General features: G+C 35.5%; 3 protein-coding genes across 6 annotated transcripts; 2 read left to right on the top strand and 1 right to left on the bottom strand.

Moving 5' to 3' along the window:
* Window positions 1-1236: 1236 nt before the first annotated feature.
* On the top strand, window positions 1237-5111 carry LOC142533308 (syntaxin-32-like). Its single transcript, XM_075640035.1, has 5 exons — window positions 1237-1742; window positions 2624-2874; window positions 2978-3156; window positions 3428-3628; window positions 4735-5111. Exons 1-5 carry the CDS (start codon window positions 1511-1513, stop codon window positions 4892-4894), a joined length of 1023 nt encoding a protein of 340 aa, XP_075496150.1. The 5' UTR covers window positions 1237-1510; the 3' UTR covers window positions 4895-5111.
* An 832-nt stretch (window positions 5112-5943) lies between these two features.
* Window positions 5944-15389, top strand: LOC142532902 (uncharacterized). Of its 4 annotated transcripts, XM_075639443.1 has the most exons (4): window positions 12432-12568; window positions 12880-13264; window positions 14162-14408; window positions 14737-15389. In XM_075639443.1, exons 3-4 carry the CDS (start codon window positions 14255-14257, stop codon window positions 15129-15131), a joined length of 549 nt encoding a protein of 182 aa, XP_075495558.1. In that variant the 5' UTR covers window positions 12432-12568; window positions 12880-13264; window positions 14162-14254; the 3' UTR covers window positions 15132-15389. The 4 variants fall into 4 exon arrangements, with proteins under 4 accessions (XP_075495557.1, XP_075495558.1, XP_075495559.1 ...); XM_075639442.1 differs by lacking the exons at window positions 12432-12568; window positions 12880-13264 and adding an exon at window positions 5944-6147; XM_075639444.1 differs by lacking the exon at window positions 12432-12568 and having other exon boundaries at window positions 12878-13264.
* Window positions 15390-16989: 1600 nt separating this feature from the next.
* On the bottom strand, window positions 16990-20133 carry LOC142532896 (leucine-rich repeat extensin-like protein 7). The gene has a single exon (XM_075639436.1). It carries the CDS (start codon window positions 19753-19755, stop codon window positions 18181-18183), a length of 1575 nt encoding a protein of 524 aa, XP_075495551.1. The 5' UTR covers window positions 19756-20133; the 3' UTR covers window positions 16990-18180.
* Between the last annotated feature and the right edge of the window lie 199 nt (window positions 20134-20332).

Genomic DNA, 20332 nt, shown 5'->3' with positions numbered 1-20332 from the left:
TAGTTTCAATGTTATACACAATTTTTTTGCACATACGATCCTCAAATATCAATTATTTTGGCTAACATGTAAAGAGTGAAATCAAGAATTAAGAATTTTATTGAGATTTTTTTTAAAATATTTATTTAAAAGAGGTTTATTGGAAAGACTTATATAGTATATGTGGTAACCAGTTCATAGCTTAAGAGTGGTACTTTCACACTATATTGAAAATAGAAATGTAAATGAGTCGAGTCGAATTGAACATTATCATATTTGAACTCGGTTCGTTTAGGATATATAGGCTCGAGCTCGGCTTGAGGTCGATTCGAACTTTAACATTGACTCGAGTTCGACTCATTTGAAAATTAATAAGATCGCGCTCGGTTCTTTAAGAGCTTATTTATCATGTGTTAACGAGCATGAACCGAGTTCGTCTCGTTAAGTAGAGTTGTTTTCGAGCTCGTTTATAATTTTTAGCCAAAAAACCAACTAAGATATAATAATTTAAGGTGCTTATCATTTTATAACATTTCAATATATTGAATTTAACTAAAATAACAACTTGAGACAAAAATTCATGACTCAAAAAACCAGCCGAGCTCGAGCTCCAGAACATGTTCACTAGCTTACGAGCCGAATATCCTTAAGTTTGATATATGCTCGATAAAATTCTTGAGCTCAAGGGCTTACAAGCTGAATATCCTTAAGTTTAACGAACAATTTCAAACATGTTTTTTAGTTTTTACCGAGCCAAGCTCCGAGTACATCGCGAGCGACTTGATTTGTTTACATCCCCAATCAACTGTTCCAATTTTAATTTAACTATGTGACATCTACATATTTTTATGAACCTATTTTGGACTATTGGATTTTGTATTAGAGCATTTCCTTGTGCAAACATGAACTCAACCTTGATAATCAAATCATATTAAGTGCATATGTAGTCGTCGCGTGCACAACCGTTTTAATAAAGATTTCTTCGTTGCATACTTAAAATAGTCGATTCTTCCTCCATTTCACCTTCACGATCATTTTTTTTTTGCTCCATAAAAAATCCTTTCTCAATTCCATTCTTATATGTTGCCTGTTGGTATCAAAATATCATAAATGGATGGTTTCATAAGCCTACAATTATATCAGTTAATGAAATATTTTTCCTTAAAAAATGTAAAATGGGGATAATACTTGTCCGTGGAGGGTAAAATTGGCATACAACAAAATTGGTCTACATTATCAAAATCAATTTGAGAAAGGAGAAATGTAATCTGTTTAAATACTTGGCAAAACCTAACTCACGCATGTATTCTTCAATGCGATTTTCTACCTTGAAATGCAATTTACTGTCTTAGATCCGAGATTCCCTAGTTCTTCCATTCCCAAGTAGCGGAGAGTTTAAAGTCCTGCAAATTTTTATGTACGACATCCCCCGATCCTTGGTTTTCTTGAAATTCGAGGGCGATTCTTTGTTTATTAGACGTTTTGTGCTATCACGGTATTGATTTTTTTTTTATCCGTTTTAATTTTGGAAATGCCGTTGAAGAGTGGGAATGCGTCGATTAGGGATCGGACGCAGGAGTTTTTGGGGATAGCGGAGAGGGTAAAGAAGTCATTCGCGTCACCGAATGGGCCGAGCAGCAGTGGGTCGAAGACCGAGGAACAGCTGTCTGCTACGGCTACGCAATCGGAATTCAACCGCAGAGCGTCGAAAATTGGGTTTGGAATCCATCAGAGCTCACATAAGCTATCGAAGCTGGCAAAATGTGAATGACTGAATAATTTTTCTGAAAAATGTTTTTTGTTTTTTTTATGTTGATTGATATGCTTCTTTAAACATACGCTACGTTGATTTTTCGATAGATTTATTAAGTTCAAACTCATACTTGTTTTTTTTACCTGTGTCTGCACACTACGCTCTCCACGCTGCTTAGGATTGAATCACTTCGAGGGAAGATCAGCGAATTAGTATGTGCAGCTTTTGTGTAATCAGGGAGTCAAGACATACATTTTTTCATAATTATGTCAGGCAGAGGGGAATTTGAAATTTTTTCCCATTTCAGGCCAGCCATGCTGCTGTGATCTGTACATATTTTACTATAATCGACTGTTGCATTGAATGACGATGTTTTAATGATAAAGTGACAGTTTATCCCCGGTTAAACTTTTGGGTAGTAGAAATGCGTTGACATACATCATCTGTAGGTGGCCGTGTGTTGTGCTTTGGCTGGTCGTCCATATCTTAAATCAGTGAATGGGGACTGATTTTGTGGTTCTTTATCTATGCATTATTTCCAATTGACGCATCTTATAAATAATGCAAAGTTGTATTTTGTTTCGATGACCCTGTTTTAACCAATAATTTAACTTATGAATGATTCGGTTCCATGCAATCAGATAACAGTATCTTCTGCTTTGATTCGATTTAAAGGCCCAAATGATCTGGTCGTTGAGTTTTCAAAACTTAACCGAGCTGGAAAAATGATACAGAACACCTTTGTATATTTTTTGTTTTTGATTTTCCTGAAGAGTAACCTTTATTTGTCCTTACGCTTGAGCCTCGATATTTTCTGATTGTGATTTTAATTTACATTGCGTGTATAGACCTGCTTGAGTAAATTGGCAATCTTATTCTTTCTCACTGTAGTGGCAAAGAGAACCTCAGTTTTTGACGATCCCTCGATGGAGATCCAGGAGATAACTGCTGTTATCAAGCAAGACATAACAGCACTTAATTCTGCTGTAGTGGACCTCCAGCTTCTTAGTAATTCACGCAATGCAAGTGGGAATATATCCAGTGACACCACAACCCATTCTACCACAGTTGTTGATGATTTGAAAAATCGTTTAATGAGCACCACTAAGGAGTTCAAGGATGTTTTGACCATGCGTACGGAGGTGATCTGAGAATTGCTTCTTATTTGTTTTGTGAATCAATCTACTAGTCTGTTTTCTTTCTTGGTGAATATCGACTGTATTTCCTCTTCTGGTGTATTTACAGAACTTGAAGGTTCATGAAAACAGAAGACAGTTGTTTTCTTCTTCTGCTTCCAAGAACCCCACAAACCCTTTTGTTCGCCAACGTCCTTTGGTCACGAACCCTGCTGCCAGTACCTCAGCTAACCCCCCTCCTCTTCCATGGGCTAATGGGTCACAATCTTCATCTCAATTGTTCCCCAAGTATGATTCCCAATTTATTTTTCCGGCCAATGGTTGTACTCTCTATCATTCCCCTTGAATCTCTTTTTGTTTTTGTCCTTTTACTTCTAAAACTAAGTCATGTTTACTTGACGATCATGTGACTTGCGTTTGATAAAGGACTTAAACGTGGATTGCAGTTAAATATGTTTGTAATATACTTATAAAATGAAGAAGAATTATCTGAATTTCCAGATGTAAACAGAAACCATTGAGAGTCTGGGCTTATTTATGTAGTTTTTGTTTGTAACAGAAACCAAGTGGATGGGGACACTCGGCCACTACTGCAGCAGCAACAAAATCAACAGCAACAGCAGATGGTTCCATTACAAGACAGCTACATGCAGAGTAGAGCTGAGGCTCTTCAAAATGTGGAATCTACTATTCACGAGCTTGGCAATATCTTCAATCAGCTGGCTACTTTGGTTTCTCAGCAAGGAGAGATTGCCATCAGGTATATATATGACCTTTTGATTGTCACATACTCGCAACTTCCTACTTACACACTGTCGGGACTTTGTTGGTCTTCTATCTTTATATCAATCATCTTAGACGGTATCGCTGTTCGATGCTAAATTGACTTCATTATACAAGTGAAAACATACCCAAGTATGATATGAAATGTGAGGCCCATGAAAGTACCTTTTTTGAACCTGCAATCATTGTAGTTCATGGCGCACTTACTCACAAAACTTTCCAACCCTGATAGTGGAGTTTGTGCCGGAACAAGAGCTCCAGGCTAAGTATTTGGATACCATATCCAAGTACTAGCCTGGAGGTCTTGGGTTTGAGATTTGGAGAGACACGAACTATATTGCCAAGATATGAGAATTCTCTGAGTAAGAGCCCACGGGCTACGATGAGGGACGTTATTGCAGGTCCAAAAGAGATAGTGAGATGAGTCTTATAATAAAATGCACATTTTATTGTAAGGTCCAGGGCCACCTCCTCTTTTGCGCCTACATTCACATCCCTCATGGTAGCCCATGAAGTCTTACTCATAGATCTCTCTTTCATGTCACTATCTCTTTTGGACCTACAATCACATCTCTCATGGTAGTCCATGAAGTCTTACTCATAGATCTCTCTTTCCTTGGCAGTGGAGTTCGTGTCTCCATCCCAAGACCTCTAAGCTAAGTACTTGGATTAAATAGACTTGGTACCAATTGAGCTAGTAAGTCTACCATGAAGGGTGTGATTGCAGGCCCAAAAGAGGTGTAAGGCCTATGACACTACCTCTTTTGGGCTGTAATTACATCCCTCATAGTCCAAAAGAGGTGGAAGGCCTATGACACTATCTCTTTTGAGCTGTAATCACATCCCTCATGGTAGCCTATGATGGTAGTCCTGACACCATGGGTTACCATGAGGGGGGCGATTGCAGGCCCAAAAGAGGCAGTGCCACGAACCTTACGAAATGTTCATATGACCAAATCACAACAAAATTATAAATTTATCTTAAGATTTTAATACCTTGAAATTTAATTCCTAATTATATTCTTCAATCTTTCTTCTAACCATATCTTTGAATTCTGAAAAAAAAAATGTTGTTTTTTGTAGGATTGACGAAAACATGGATGATACTGTGGCCAACGTGGAGGGAGCTCAAGGAGCTCTGCTGAAGTATCTCAATAACATCTCATCAAATAGGTGGCTGATGATCAAGATATTCTCTGTATTGATTTTCTTTCTCATGATATTCCTATTTTTTGTCGCGTGATTCTCACTTTCAGGACGTGAGACGGACATAACATCGATAGATCTATTTCCGTATCAAGGCATGTTTTGTAGGAAGATAATACATGTATTCTAGACTTGATAAATCTGTTTTAAAATTTTCATATTTTGTATATGTTGATTGTAATTATTCTTGAGATTCAAGTGTACTTTCATGTGATATGTTGATTTTGTAGAGAAATTTCACAGCGGTGATGTGTTCAAGTTCTGTCTTCTAGTATGTAGCCAATGTGGTGATATAAATTATTTGCCCGAACATGATAACTATAGTTGATGTGTCTCAAATATTAATTTATTTTACCACACGTCCGGCGAATTGAAGTAGAAAAGGTGAAAGCTTTCCTTAGGGAATGAAATCGCAAGGAATCTGAAGTTCAAGAATCAAGAATAATTTTAAAAATCTCTTCTGAAAGCCTTGAGTATCGCTGCCGGTGTACCCATGAGCCTCTTCATCCCCATGAGCTTCTTCATCCCGAGCCATACACGAATACCATTCCAGATGTGTTTTGTGATTGGGCATTCAAAAAACAAATGTCGGACAGATTCATCCACATCCCCTGCATAGCACGCATGATTGATCAGTGAGGTATTGCAATCTGTCTCTAGTCAAGAGCTTGGTGTGAACAAATAGCCATAAAGTGAATCTGTGCTTGGGTAGGATGTAATGCTTGGACAGTACAGGTTTCCACGGCCACCCAGTCTGGCATTGAATAAAGAAGTCATATGCCCGAGATAATCCATAAGTGGCACCAAACCAACCGTCTAATGCTCGAGTCGCATTGTGAATGGAACCATGTTTACTTACTAACTCATCTCGGATCCGTAGGATCTGTTTGGTCAATGGCGAATATACATGAAGATTTGAAACAACCATATATACTAAAAAAACTAATGTAACCAACAGTATATTAATATCATCAGCATTTTGTTTTATCCCTAGTATTTAATAAATTGCAGCATTCTGGGGCCAAAATGCAAATAAACCATTATACAGTGGGCAAATTGCAAACGAACGACAGGTATATAATCCTCAGCTTCCCTTATCTTCACCACAGCCCATTTCATCCGAATCTCCACACTCTCACAAGTCCTCGCTACTAAAATCTTTGTTCTATCTTATACAATAGATACATATACCTCATCTAAAATCAGACATCAACTTTTTGTCCAAAACTCTGATTTTTGTACGATTGTGATTCGCATAATCCGGCGACATGTCGGAAATATGGGGTTATGGTATTTAAATTTCTTCTGAATTTCGATATTGGTCATTTGAGTGGTTTGATTTAAGGTTTGGATTGACTTTCTGATTTCTTTAGTGTTTTGTGCGAGAAGTGTTTGGTAACTGATTGCATATTGATGAGCAAGAATACAGTGAATTCATTGGTTACTTCTCTGAATTTGAGATTTGTATTGCATTTTTGCGTGCTTGCGAAAATGGTTGGATGTGGGTGTCAGATTTTTTCTCAAAATCATGTTTTTTTACGTATACATGAACATGAAAAAATATATGCGGAAACGGATCGAGTGTTAACTCCGGCCATTGAAAATTTTGATTTCTCTGATTTTCTTCTCGGCTGAAGCCTTCTAAGCACTGCACGATCTCTTTAGATGGTGTATATTTCTTATGAGGTGTGTGTGCTTAGGGACCTCAATCGTTGCTATTTATAGGCATCTCATACCATCAACGAGAAAATTTGGGAGCATGAATTTCAAAAGAAGATTCGTGTACGTAACTTAATTTTCTTGGCCGTCGCCAATTTCAATTTGTACACGCTATGTGTCACGTTTTTCTTACATTCTCCCACTTGACACATATATCTCATTTACCATAGGAGAAAATAAAATACATGAATCATGGCGATAGGTTATCTAAAAGCGATTATTATCTTCCATGTATCACAATGTATTATATATCTCAAATAACTTAATGAATAAACCCTATGTTTATTCGAGGTCCAACTTTATCGATATTTCTCGAATAACTGAATGTGTGCACAACAAATATGAGAAAATATCACATCATAGTTTCATTAAATTTGTTCTTACAACAAAATTACATAAAGGAACCAAGTCCCATTCTTTCTGTATGATCCTTAAATTTCAATGGTGGCATGCCTTTAGTCAAAGGATCTGCAATCATCAATTCAGTGCTAATGTGCTCGATAAGTAACTTCTTATCTTTAACACGTTCTCTTATGGCTAAATACTTAATGTCGATGTGCTTGCTTCGACTACCACTTTTGTTATTTTTAGCCATAAAAACAGCAGCTGAATTGTCACAATACATTCTTAATGGCCTAGATATAAAATCCATAATTCTAAGCCCTGAAATGAAACTCTTCAACCATACACCATGTGAGGTTGTCTCAAAACAAGATACGAATTCAGCTTCCATAGTGGAAGTAACAGTCAATGTCTGCTTTGCACTTCTCTAAGATACAGCTCCACCAGCTAGCATGAAAATATATCCTGAAGTGGATTTTCGTGAATCAATGCAGCCAGCGTAGTCTGAATCAGAGTAGCCAATTACTTCCAAATTCTCAGTTCGTCTAAACATAAGCATATAATTTTTGGTCCCTTGAAGGTACCTCATTACTTTCTTTGCAGCTTTCCAGTGATCTAAACCTGGATTACTCTGATATCTTCCCAACATCCCAACAATAAATGCAATGTCAGGTCTAGTGCAAACCTGAGCATACATCAAGCTTCCAACAGCAGAAGCATAAGGAATGTTTTTCATTTGTTCCCGCTCTAGATCATTCTTTGGGCATTGGCTCAAATTGAATTTATCGCCTTTCACAACGGGAGCTATACTTGGTGAACAATCTTTCATCCGATATCTCTCTAAAACTTTGTTGATATAGGTTTCTTGAGACAGACCTATAATACCTCGAATTCTGTCTCTATGTATCTTAATGCCAATGACATAAGATGCATCGCCCATATCCTTCATATCAAAGTTTTTAGAGAGGAATTGTTTCACCTCATATAACAGACCCTTATCATTGGTTGCAAGTAATATATCATCCACATATAGAATAAGGAAACAAATCTTGCTCCCACTGACCTTCTGGTATATACATTGATCCATGGGGTTCTCAACGAATCCGAATGAAGAGATAACATCATGAAATTTTAAATATCATTGACGGGAAGCTTGTTTCAATCCATATATAGATTTCTTAAGCTTACAAACCAATTGCTCGTCATTACTAGAGAAGAATCCTTCAGGTTGTTTCATATAAACCTCTTCCTCTAGTTCTCCATTGAGAAAAACTGTTTTCACATCCATTTGTTGTAAATCGAAGTCAAAATGTGCAACTAATGCTAGAATGATACGGAGAGAATCTTTCTTAGATACAGGAGAAAAAGTCTTCTTATAATCGATTCCTTCCTGTTGAGTGAATCCTTTAGCAACGAGTCTTGCTTTATACCTTTCAATGTTGCCTAATGAGTCTTTCTTTGTTTTGAAGACCCATTTACATCCAATGGCTTTTACACCATCAGGCAACTGAACAAGATCCCAGACTCCATTAACTGCCATAGAATTCATCTCTTCTTTCATAGCATTAAACCATAGTTTTGACTCATTACAACTCATGGCTTGTGAAAACGTTTCAGGATCATTTTCGGCTCCAATGTTAAAGTCCGATTCTTGTAAATACACAACATAATCACTAGATATTGCTGATCTCCTTATTCTAGTAGATCTCCTTAAGTTGTTTGGTTGATCAACAATTTCTTGTTGTTCTTCATTAACAACTTGATCTACTGAATTGTCATCAGCAATTTGTGGAACTTCAGTAACTGGTTGTCTAACACCCATTTGGTCTTGAGGGGTGTGAATAACGACCAATCTGTCATTTGAATAAGAGGTTTGTTCATTAATGTGATCATTCTCAAGAATTATGTCATTTGAATGATCACTCCCACTAATCAAATCATTCTCAAGAAATTTTGCATTTCTTGATTCCACAATTCTAGTGTTGTGAGATGGACAATAGAATCTGTACCCTTTGGATTTTTCGGCATACCCAATGAAATATCCACTTATAGTTCTTGGGGTCCAGTTTCTTTTTATGTGGGTTGTAAACTCTTATTTCTGAAGGACAACCCCAAACGCGTATATGTTGCAAACTCGGTTTCCAACCTTTAAATAACTCAAATGGCGTCTTCGGGACAGCCTTAGTTGAAACTCGATTTAATATATACACAGCTGTCTTAAGAGCTTCAGTCCACAAGGATTTAGGAAGTTTAGTGCTACTAAACATGCTCCTCACCATGTCCAATAATGTTCGGTTTCTCCTCTCAGCTACGCCATTTTGGTCCGGAGAACCAGGCATAGTATATTGGGCAACAATCCCATGTTCTTGGAGAAACTTCGCAAACGGACCAGGTGCTTGTCCATTCTCAGTGTATCTACCGTAATATTCTCCACCTCTATCAGTTCTCACAATCTTAATATGTTTTCCACATTGCTTCTCCACTTCAGCCTTAAAAACCTTAAAGGCTTCAAGTGCTTCGTTTTTGTTATGAAGCATGTAAATATACATGTATCGTGAGTAATCATCAATGAAAGAGATGAAGTATTTCGGACTTTGCATGTCCATATCTGGACAACAAATATCTGAATGTATGATTTCTAATATTTCCGTACTCCTCTTGGCACCCTTTTTAGATTTATTCGTCTGCTTTCCCTTAATGCAGTACACACAAGTCTCAAAATCAGTAAAATCTAAAGTACTGAGTACTCCATCATTTACTAATCTTTTAATTCTCTCTATGGAGATGTGTCCCAATCTCCGATGCCACAATATAGAGGAATCTTCATTTATAACACATCTTTTAATACCTCCTTGAACATGCATAGTGGTGTTATTATTTTGTAAAGAAATAGAGAAAAGACCATCAACCATTGTACCATTTCCAATAAGATTTGATTTATAAAACAAATTTATTGATTTATTCAAAAACTGAAATGAATAATCAAGGGGTACCAGTTTTGAAACTGAAATTAAATTCCTAGAAAAACTAGGAACATAAAAAGTATTTTTCAATTTTAAAATATAACCACTATTCAACACTAGGCAGCAAGTCCCAATAGCCTCCACATGCGAAGATATCTTGTTTCCTGAATAGATGCTCCGCTCATTTTCTATTGGTTTCCTTAGGTTTTGCATACTCTGCAAGGTATTTGTAACATGGATTGTAGAACCAGAATCAATCCACCATGTGTTATAAATATTATTAACTATATTAGATTCATAACAGACAAATGAAGTAGGAATACCTTTCTTTTCAAGTCAATCCTTAAATTTATTGCAATCCTTCTTTATGTGTCCCGTCTTTTTACAGAAGAAACACTTGGATTCTTTCTTAATGTCAGGTTGAGGTGGAATTATCCTTTCCCTTTTCCCTTGACTTTGACTTGCTTCTTGTACTTTCCTTGCGTGGTCATAAATACATTATCACTCGTTTCCATCAACAACCTTCCTTCCTCTTGAACACACATGGTCATTAATTCATTGATTGACCATTTATCCTTATGTGTGTTGTAAGAAATTTTGAAGGGTCCATATTGCTGTGGAAGAGTGCATAAAATGTAGTGCACAAGAAAAGTCTCAGACATTTCCACTTCAAGTGTCTTGAGCCGAGTCGCTATGTCCCGCATTTTCATGATGTGTTCTCGCACACCTCTCACACTGGTGAGCCTTAATGAAGAGAATTCCATAATTAGGGTACTGGCAAGTGCTTTATCTGAAGAGTGAAACTGTTCATCAATAGCCTTCAGTAATTCTCTGACATTATTATGCTGATCGACAGAACCACGCATACCAGCAGAGATTTTGGTCTTTATGAACATTACGCAGAGTCGATTAGATCGCTCCCATTTTTCATAAAGATCAACATCATCCGGAATGCTGTTTTCAGTAATAGCAGATGGTTCGTCTTTCCGTATAGCATAATCAATATCCATCCACCCCAATTGAAGAAGAATTCTTTCTTTCCAAATTTTATAATTATCGCCCTTTAGATCGGGAATGTCACATTTCATATCAGAAAAACTCGCAGGTTGCATAACTGCACAAAATATAATATGCTTAAAATTTTGAGACAATATCATGTTTTACCAATGTAATTCATGTTTTTAAAAAATCTAGTGACATAAAATTTGCCTGTGGGCTAAAATTTTAATTCAATAAGATTTTTCTGTAACTTTATGATAAAATTATCAAAATGTATTTTCCTTAACTCCTGTTGGTAAATTAAGAAAAATATAATTTGATATTTTAACCTAATTAGTTATATAAATATAATAAAAATCCCTGTGGGGAAAAATTTATTATGTCTATATAATTAATTACAATTATTGTCCATTATGTGATCCAAATCCTCTTAATGTATAATTTTTCATAATTAAGGATGCTGTGGCTATTCCTCAATTATTTAAAATTATACCGTTCACCGGACAAAATTTGGTTTTACTTAATGCTTTATATAATAATTATTTCGCAATCAACACTTTCCAAGAGTGCTCCCAGGAAAGATAGGTAGGGCTAAGGCCATTTAAATACCTAACTCCTAGTCAGAGCAACGTTCATCAGGGAGACCAGTGGTTAGTCAAGGCAGTTTAAACCGATCTATGAAGAACTCCCTCAGATCATGTTTTCTCACGTCACCTTATAATTATTATTCATCTTAATTATCCACATTTATGTGAATCTTTATAAGCCAAAATTTTTCATTAAATAACTTTATATTCACATTTTTACTTAATATGAACAAAAACGTTCCCCATCAGTTTTTCTCTTCAATCAGAGTAGTGATAAATTGAGGATCACATTTACGTGAAAATGTGGGCTCCTCATCAGTTTTTCTCTTTTATCAGAGTAATGATAAAATGAGGATTATTTGCTCATTTGTGAATATTTGAAATATTTTATTTTAAATATTATATTCACATCTTACTTGATATGTTCATTTTAAATTATAAACAACTCAATATAATTTAATATGAACATAATGTGAATATTGACTTACAAAAATATTTTTCAATACAATTTGCATTTAAAAAACTTAAAAATTAAATGCAAGTATAATATTAAATTTGCATGTACACATCAAACACTTATCCATAATATTTGATATTATATGTAACATGCAAAAAATAATTTCTAAACATGTATTAGAAATTACGCTGAATTTGGAAAATTTTAATGTGTACAAATTATTTAACCAAATGCTATATGTATACCAAATTATACATATAACTTAATAACACATTAATTATTTATTTATTATTATTATTATTAAAAAATAATAAAATAAATAAATATATATATACACATATATTATAACCGACACATCACACATGCACAATCAATATATGTGGGTCCCACTTAATTAATTATTTTAATTAAAAAAAATTTAAACATTGCATTGAAGTCTTCACGTGAGATGTCCCTTCAAATTGAATGATTCCATTTGAAATACAAGACATCTCCTTTACATCACTACGGCATCTTTACATCTTCTCCAAATTTTTCATAAACCTTCGGCCTCCAATTTTCTTTTCTCAAAATTTTGAAAAATAAAAAAAAATGTATATTTTTATCTTCAAGGCTCCAAGGTGCAACCAAGAACAAATTCTCAGGTAAGTTTCTTATGATTATTATGTTCGAAATTCAAGTTTCAAATTTTCATACGTAAATTCCCAGAAGCAAAATTTTCAAGGCAGAGGTATCACGGCTCTATACCAAATGTCATATTTTTTTTCTCAAAATCATGTTTTTTACGTATACATGAACATGAAAAAATATATGCGGAAGCGGATCGAGTGTTACCTCCGGCCATTGAAAATTTTGATTTCTCTGATTTTCTTCTCGGTTGAAGCAATCTCTTTAGATGGTGTATATTTCTTATGAGGTGTGTGTGCTTAGGGACCTCAATCGTTGCTATTTATAGGCATCTCATACCATCAACGAGAAAATTTGGGAGCATGAATTTCAAAAGAAGATTTGTGTACGTAACTTAATTTTCTTGGCTGTCGCCAATTTCAATTTGTACACGCTATGGGTTTGCGGCGCTGGAGAACCTTAGAAGGAATAAGAAGTCTGACAAAGATAAGGTATCATCTAAGGGCGCTAATAAATCAAAATTTAAAGAAGTTGCCGACGAGAAGCCGCAGGTATTTTGGGCTCCCGCACCTTTGACTGTGAAATCATGGGCTGACGTGGAAGATGAAGAAGATGATGATTACTATGCCACCACTGCTCCGCCCCAGGCAATCTGGGGCGGTTCTGGTTTCAATAAAGCTAAAGAGTCCGAAAAAACACTTGATCCCGTGGAGGTATAATGAACGGAAATAATTGATTTTATTATTGGGTACTTGTTTTGTGTGTGATCATTATGCATTTAAGATTGTTTAGTTATCTATTGGAAGATTGAATTAAGACTGTTGCAGCAATTTGACTTTTTATTTCTATGCTCCAAATAGTAGAAATCACTACGTTGTGTTGATTTTTGCTGTATCATGTGGATCATATGTGGGTTATATCTGAATTCATGTGAACTTGTGCATGCACATGATTCAGCAGCATTAGTGCACGACGTGTATCTTTCATGGTATGGGCATGGGGTTGTTATTTGATTAGACAGTGATGACTGATGAACTGATGATAGCAGAGAAGATCGTAAATTGATGCAGTTAAATATCCCGAGTAAAAATACTGAGACACAAGGAAATTCCTGAAAAATCGTTTCATTCATTATAATTTTCTCTTCTGAATAACTTTGTTCTTATTCCATGGTGATTGAAGTTTAAGCCATCTGGACTCTGCCTTGATAAGAATGATAATATATTTGTATGAAAACTATTTTTCCTTTGTCCTTCGGTTACGTGAACACCCTCAGGTGCGGTTTTGATCTCTGGACTGGCTTCCAGTGCTTAAGTCTATCTATGTTAATCACTTTATGTCCCTAATGGAGGACTTATTTGTCTTGATATTTCAGTGGCATGTTGCCAAGGCGAGCTAGTTTTTATAATTGGATCTGTGTATGGAGAATATCAGCCATGTCTTGAATTTTGTACTCTTTTTGTTCAGACAGAAGTAACACTTCTGTGCAGGAGATGCATTCTCTACGGTTTCGTCATAGTTATAAAATAATTCAATCCTGATTCTCTGAGTTCCATTTTAGCCTACTGATTGTACCTATAACTTGTTGTGGTTGTCCATCCAAATCGCAGGAAAGCGAAAGTGAAGATGAACTTCTTGATGAGGGTGATGATGACATAGAAGATGATCATCAAAAAGAGGTGCAAGACCAACGAGAGCCATTAATGCAAAAGCCCGTTGAAGTTCCTTCAGTGCCTAAAGTGACAGAAAGACAGCTCTCCAAGAAGGAGAGAAGAAAAAAGGAACTAGCTGAACTTGACGCAATTTTGGCCTATTTTGGAGTTAACACAAAAGAGAAAGCTGAAGAGGAATCATCTGGTATTTAATTTTTTGTCAGGAAGCTGTTCATTTAGTTCATTATGGAGATACAATCATTTCCACCTGTTGTTTCATGCGACATAATGGTGATTGCTTTTTGGTGGTGTTAATTCTTTTTCATAACTTATTATCTGAGTTAATCTTCTGCTGTGTACCAGTGGTACCTATCTAGAGATGTTTTATCAAGAGTGCATGCTTTTGTTCTGCTCATTGGTTCATGCCCATAGAACCTTGACATGGTTATTCATGGAACAGTGAATCAATAAATAATTTTAAAAGATGACAATCATGCGCAAACTGAAAGCCTGTTTTCTTGAATCTCCTTTAGATATTAACAAACAGATGAAAGGGGGAGAGCTGAGCCTGAGTGGAGATGCAAAGGCAAAGGGTCCTGCCCCTTCAGAGTCCAAAACTTCAAAGAAAAAGAAAAAGAAGGATAAGGTTCCAAAAGACGAGAAACCCCAAGATCTGCCTAAATGCTCAGAAGTTCCTGATAGGCCAGAACAAGAGGAAACTGCCGGAGCTGTACAACTGGTGGAAGAGGCATCTGCTGTTGATGTGCAAGAGCGTTTAAAGAAGGTGTTGTCTAAGAAAAAGAAGTCTAGTAAAGAGATGGATGCAGCTACAAGAACGGCTTCTATGGAGGCTGCGGCTAGGAGTGCAAGACTTGTTGCTGCTAAGAAGAAAGTGAAGAACCATTTCAACCAGCAGCCAACGAGATAACAGATGATTCTTTGAGCTGCATATTAATGGAGACAGGCATTTTAAACATGATATAATAGCCTCAATTTTCAGTCTCTAGTTTTATCTAGATGAACTTACTATGGTGTGATGTCTCAAGACTGTTTTGCCTACTGAATATTTCTTCATTTGGTAATTGGTATAGTCTATTGTCTTAGATCGGTCTGTAACTGAGGAGTTCTTGCTGTGTATGTATCTTCGTTTTTGAATCTTGAATGGAAAAGCTGAGACTTGAAATGATGCATCACCTTGGGTGGGTATGTGAACATATAATAATTGATAGATTACGAAACAAGTGTTTTTGCGAAGCATATTAGTTTTTATATATTTTTATACGTTATTTTCATTTTTGGCTATTAAAAGTGAATTACGTGTTTCGGTTTGAAATTTGAAACCAGATATAAGTTTTCAAGGTAAAATTGTATTTTAATGGAATTTTCATTTATTTTTTGTTATCTATTTGTTAGGAATTTTGCATACATTATTATTTGAGATCATGATCAATCATTTCTTTTTTCATTTTTTTATTAGCGATGTCAAAATATTATTGTTATTTATCTACGTTTATATTTTTTAGCTACTAAAAGTAAAGAATACATATTTAATTTTTCAAAGTTAAATTTGAAATGAGATACAGTTCACCGTAAAATCAAATTTTTATCTAATGTTTTGTTTATTGATTAGGTCTCTTGTGAGACGGTCTCACGAATCTTTATCTGTGAGACTGGTCAACCTTAACGATATTCACTATAAAAAGTAATACTCTTAGCATAAAAAGTAATACTTTTTCATGGATGACCCAAATAAGAGATCCGTCTCACAAAATACGACATGTGAGACATTTAGATGATAACCTTTTGTATATGAATGGTATACTGTAGTATTTGAAAGAACTAATATGTTTCTCTTTTCTAATAAGATCTATGATGACTGGAATAATTATTAAAAAAAATTTTCATATTTAATAAGAAACTAAAATTTTAAAACTATTTTTATACATATTACTATATATATGCAATAGTTTTTAATGTTTTTGAAGTTTAAAAAATAAATTATTAGTATTATAAGATGTTAAATTAAATTAACAGTGAAAATTAATATATGTCTTTAAATAGTAAAAAATTCGAACCGTATCAAATAATAAAATTAACTAGTAATCGGAACACATTCGTTGTGTGCATAATAAGAATTATTCTAAATAAATCCCATTATATTTTTTCATTATAAATATTTTAATAATTTAAATTATATTTGGTTTTAAAATATCAGAATAAAATCATGTTTTCTAAAGTTTGGTAGTTTTTTAATTATAATTTTTAAGTTAATCTTCGTTAATTTCAATTTTTTCATAAAAATGTAATAGGTAATGCTTCACGATAAAATTATATTATTTTTTAAAAATTAATATAGCAACCCAAGCCAGATGTATTTTCATAATCTCGTTGCTTTTTTACTGAATTACTCTTTGATATAAGACTTTTTATTTTGTTTTTTTGAGCTGAAATCCCCGAAAAACGAAGAGTTTATGTTAATATATATTTTCCCTCTTACGAGAATTTTCAATCGTTTGCATTGACATCTGATTCCCTTTGTATTAACTACACATAATGTGATTTTTTCTTTATGTGGGCTTGTTTTATTTCTCCAGATTATAAAGAAAAATCTCATCTTCACTGAAGTTTTATGCTTTATCGTTCAAGAAAAATTCTTGAATTTTATTGGAGATAAAGTATAGAGGTTTGAACTTTTCAAGATTCGAGGGGATTAATGAAGGGTCATGAAGCAAAGGTACTACTTTTCTATAAAATGTAGTTGTCTTAATTCTTTTTGTCGGCTAATGTTGTTTTTGTTTTAATAATATCAGCTCTCTACTTAACTCGTTGCAGGGAAGTTTTTCAGAAAGCCGATGCTTAACCAGTAAAAGTTCAATTTGGGATGAAATTAAGTTTTAGAAAATCATTGTAATCAGAATTTGATTCTTTTTGTTTTTTCATTCTTTAGAGATGGACCATGACAACCCAGAGTTAGATTGGAGCTGATGAAGTGAAATATAATGATTTTTATGTTATTGGTGTAATGTTTCTAGAATAGGCATTCAATCCATTAAAAGCCAGGAACACGAATAATGTTATGGAGCTTCATATTTGGTTGTAGAGCTGATGTGAGTATAACACACTTTGAGAAGCCGACACCGATTATACCCTCAGTCACCAAGTAATATTCTACAAGCCAACGCCAACTATGGCCTTCACTCACCTGGTAATATTCCATATATATACCTTAATCCGTCGATTCAGTGGTTACCCCTTTCATCACTGATCACACCTAGGATCAACGAGAGCATCAATATTAGATCATAAGTCTAAGAAGAGCTCAGACTCAAACAGCTTGTCTTTTATGTGGAGTGCCAGATGAGATTTTAATCACTCTATAATTTTTTTACTCACAAACATTTGCAGAGCAGGTGTGCAAATGGAGAAATTTATTGGATAATATATTTTCAATCATGATTTATCTTTTGGTTTCTCTTGTGTCGTTTAATTTTTTAAGAAGAAATTTTCTATTGCGTATAGAATGTAATAGTTTTTTAATAGTTATTTTAAAATTGAGAATATAATTGTGATTGGCGGAAAGTTGAAAAAAAAATGTTTGCGTAGAAAATAAGAAATGGGATGAAATTTTGTCTTGGGAACATAGTGATAGATTTTTGTTAGAGATGGTGGTCTGGATTTTTGAGTCGCTGAATTTTTGGATTATTAAATGCTACTGTGTATGCATGAGGAACTGCAGATTATTTGAAAGAAGGTATTAATCTGAATATGATCCTTTTTTTGCCGTAAGCAATAAAATCATTGTCAGTGCAGTGCATTCTCGTACACAAATCGGTATACTTTCATCACAAACCAGAATACTTGTTTCTTTTACCTGCTTTGGCTCTTCCTTTTAGCTTTAATTTAATATTCCTTGTTGGCAGCATCTTGGCTTGATGTGCAGTTAAGAGGGAAAGAAGTGAGTATTTGATCGACCACAATTACTGACTTGGTGGTGGAGCAATCTCTTCAACATGTGGAATTTGTGGTGAGGTTGAGAATGGAGGTGAATTAAAGAATGATTTTGGAAGAAAGGACTGAGGAGGAGGTTTTAAACATGGACACATCAGTGGAGGCTGGCTAGGTGAAACCTTAATCGTGGTCGGTGGTGGCGGAGATGGTGTTACACAACCTGGTGGTGTTGGCGGATGGTTAGGGGGTGATGGAGGTGGAGGAAATAAGAGAGGAGGTGGAGAAAATGAGGGCTGTGGTGGTGGGCATTTCGGGCAGGGAATTGCAGGCGGTGGTGGTGGGCAAGGTAACCGTGGAGGAGAAACAGGCGGTGGTGGAGAATAAATTGGTTGTGGAGATGATGGAGCTGGTGGTGGAGAGGTAGCACAGTTGAAACTGCTACAGTTGACCCTCTGAGACAAGAACTTCTTACACTCGACCTCTGATCTTTGCATTGGCCTTCCTCTTAAACAATTCTTTCTGTCATCAAATTTAGTTGATTTCACGCAAGCTGGTGCCTCAGCCGAGAAAAAGTTGTGATTGAATGAAAAAGTTGCTAAATTTGGGAGTAAACATATCCTGGTAGAAATTGTCCCCGACATCATGTTATGCGCCACATTCAGTTGCTCCAAGCTCGTCATATCTCCTATGCTTTCAGGCAACGGCCCCATTATTCGGTTTTGGCTCAAATCTAGCACAGTCAAGTTCTTCAGCTTTCCAATCTCGCATGGAAAACATGACGAAAGACCGGTGTTCCTAAGAATAAGTTCTTGCAGAGTTCTTGCCATCCGGCCTAAACTTACTGGTACACATCCCTCAAGCTTATTGTTGGCCATTACGAGGACAGAGACGGGGGAGTTACCAATATTATCAGGCAGTGATGAAAAAAATTTATTGTTGTTTACAAGAATGGCATCAAATTCTTTCTCGAATAGTTTACCTGGGAGCTCGCCTTCAAATTCATTGTACCGAATGTCAAGATACTTCAGGGTTGGCAACTGGAGAAGAAGGTCGGGAAACTTACCCGAGAAGCGGTTGTTACTGAGATCTATCTCAAAAAGTAGCTTCAAATTCAAGAAACTCTGTGGAATGGTACCACAGAAACGGTTCGAATTGACATGAAACAAGGCAATATCATAAAGCAGTCCGAGTTCATGGGAGAGGTGCCCTGCAATGTCACCGTGGGTAATATCGATACCAGAAACCGTACGTTGAAAAGGGTCATCAGGTGCTGGCCAACAGAACACACCGGTGTAGTTACACACATCAGATCCAACCCAATTAGCAGTTACGTTCTTTGGATCAGATATCATGGATTCTTTCCAAGATTGCAGTGCTATATAAGCATTCTTCATTCTTGAGTTCTCAAACCGTAGCCATGGCTGGATAGCTAGAGGGTCCCCGTTGTAGGACAAGAGCCGTCTATGGTTGTGAAAATGATTGTGGTCATCAAAACTCGCACGACGATCAGGTGAGACATTTAGGTGATGTGTTGTGGAGACATTGAGCTGAAGGCAAAATACGACGTACAAGGAAGCGTGAATATGGAGAATCTTGTTCTTCATGACCAGTTTTCTATCTTTTTTCCATTCAAATTGTCATGACTGGAACTTTTTTTTCTTTTTTGTGTTTAGGCTTATGGGATTTTGAGCTTAGAATTTCGAGGTGGAGTAGCCGAGTGTTTGATACAAGATTTTCAGTGAAGAAGTGACACGGTTTTGCAGTTAGTAGACAGCACAAATGTAGCATGAAATTTACCTCTGGATAGTTATGTTTTGCAGTAGGCAGTTTGTTTAGATTAGCTATTTTCGCGTTTTCATAGTGAAATATGGCTATATTAGGGGATAAAGGTGTAGAATTGAACTTTTCTAAAGATGGTGTATATATTTGATTTTTATTCTCCTGTAAAATACCCAAAAATCTTCAGCAAACTTATATAGCAAATTTTGTGTACAATTATTAGTTTATTTCTCAAATGTCGAAATTAATAATAGGCATTTCTGTCAACAAATAAATCCCAGGTAAAAAAAATGTCCAACCGGAGAATCACTCGAGCCTGAAACGAGTACATTATCTACAATCACATTATTTATTACTCCCATAATAAAAATTGAATCAGTGTCATCCTTAAATAATTTTGAT

This window comes from Primulina tabacum, chromosome 18 (assembly GCF_025594145.1).
Source record: "Primulina tabacum isolate GXHZ01 chromosome 18, ASM2559414v2, whole genome shotgun sequence".
Lineage (NCBI taxonomy): Eukaryota > Viridiplantae > Streptophyta > Magnoliopsida > Lamiales > Gesneriaceae > Primulina > Primulina tabacum.
Note: the sequence above shows the minus strand (reverse complement) of the source record. Positions and strands in the feature narration are given on the sequence as shown.

Bases quoted from the DNA above. Each gene is read 5' to 3' on its own strand.
- LOC142533308 (XM_075640035.1), top strand. From the start codon at position 1,511: ATGCCGTTGAAGAGTGGGAATGCGTCGATTAGGGATCGGACGCAGGAG. The intron at 2,875-2,977 runs GTGATCTGAGAA...GTGTATTTACAG, and splicing joins TTTTGACCATGCGTACGGAG to AACTTGAAGGTTCATGAAAA. The intron at 3,629-4,734 runs GTATATATATGA...TGTTTTTTGTAG, and splicing joins CAAGGAGAGATTGCCATCAG to GATTGACGAAAACATGGATG.
- LOC142532902 (XM_075639442.1), top strand. The intron at 14,409-14,736 runs GTATTTAATTTT...AATCTCCTTTAG, and splicing joins AGCTGAAGAGGAATCATCTG to ATATTAACAAACAGATGAAA.
- LOC142532896 (XM_075639436.1), bottom strand. From the start codon at position 19,755: ATGAAGAACAAGATTCTCCATATTCACGCTTCCTTGTACGTCGTATTT.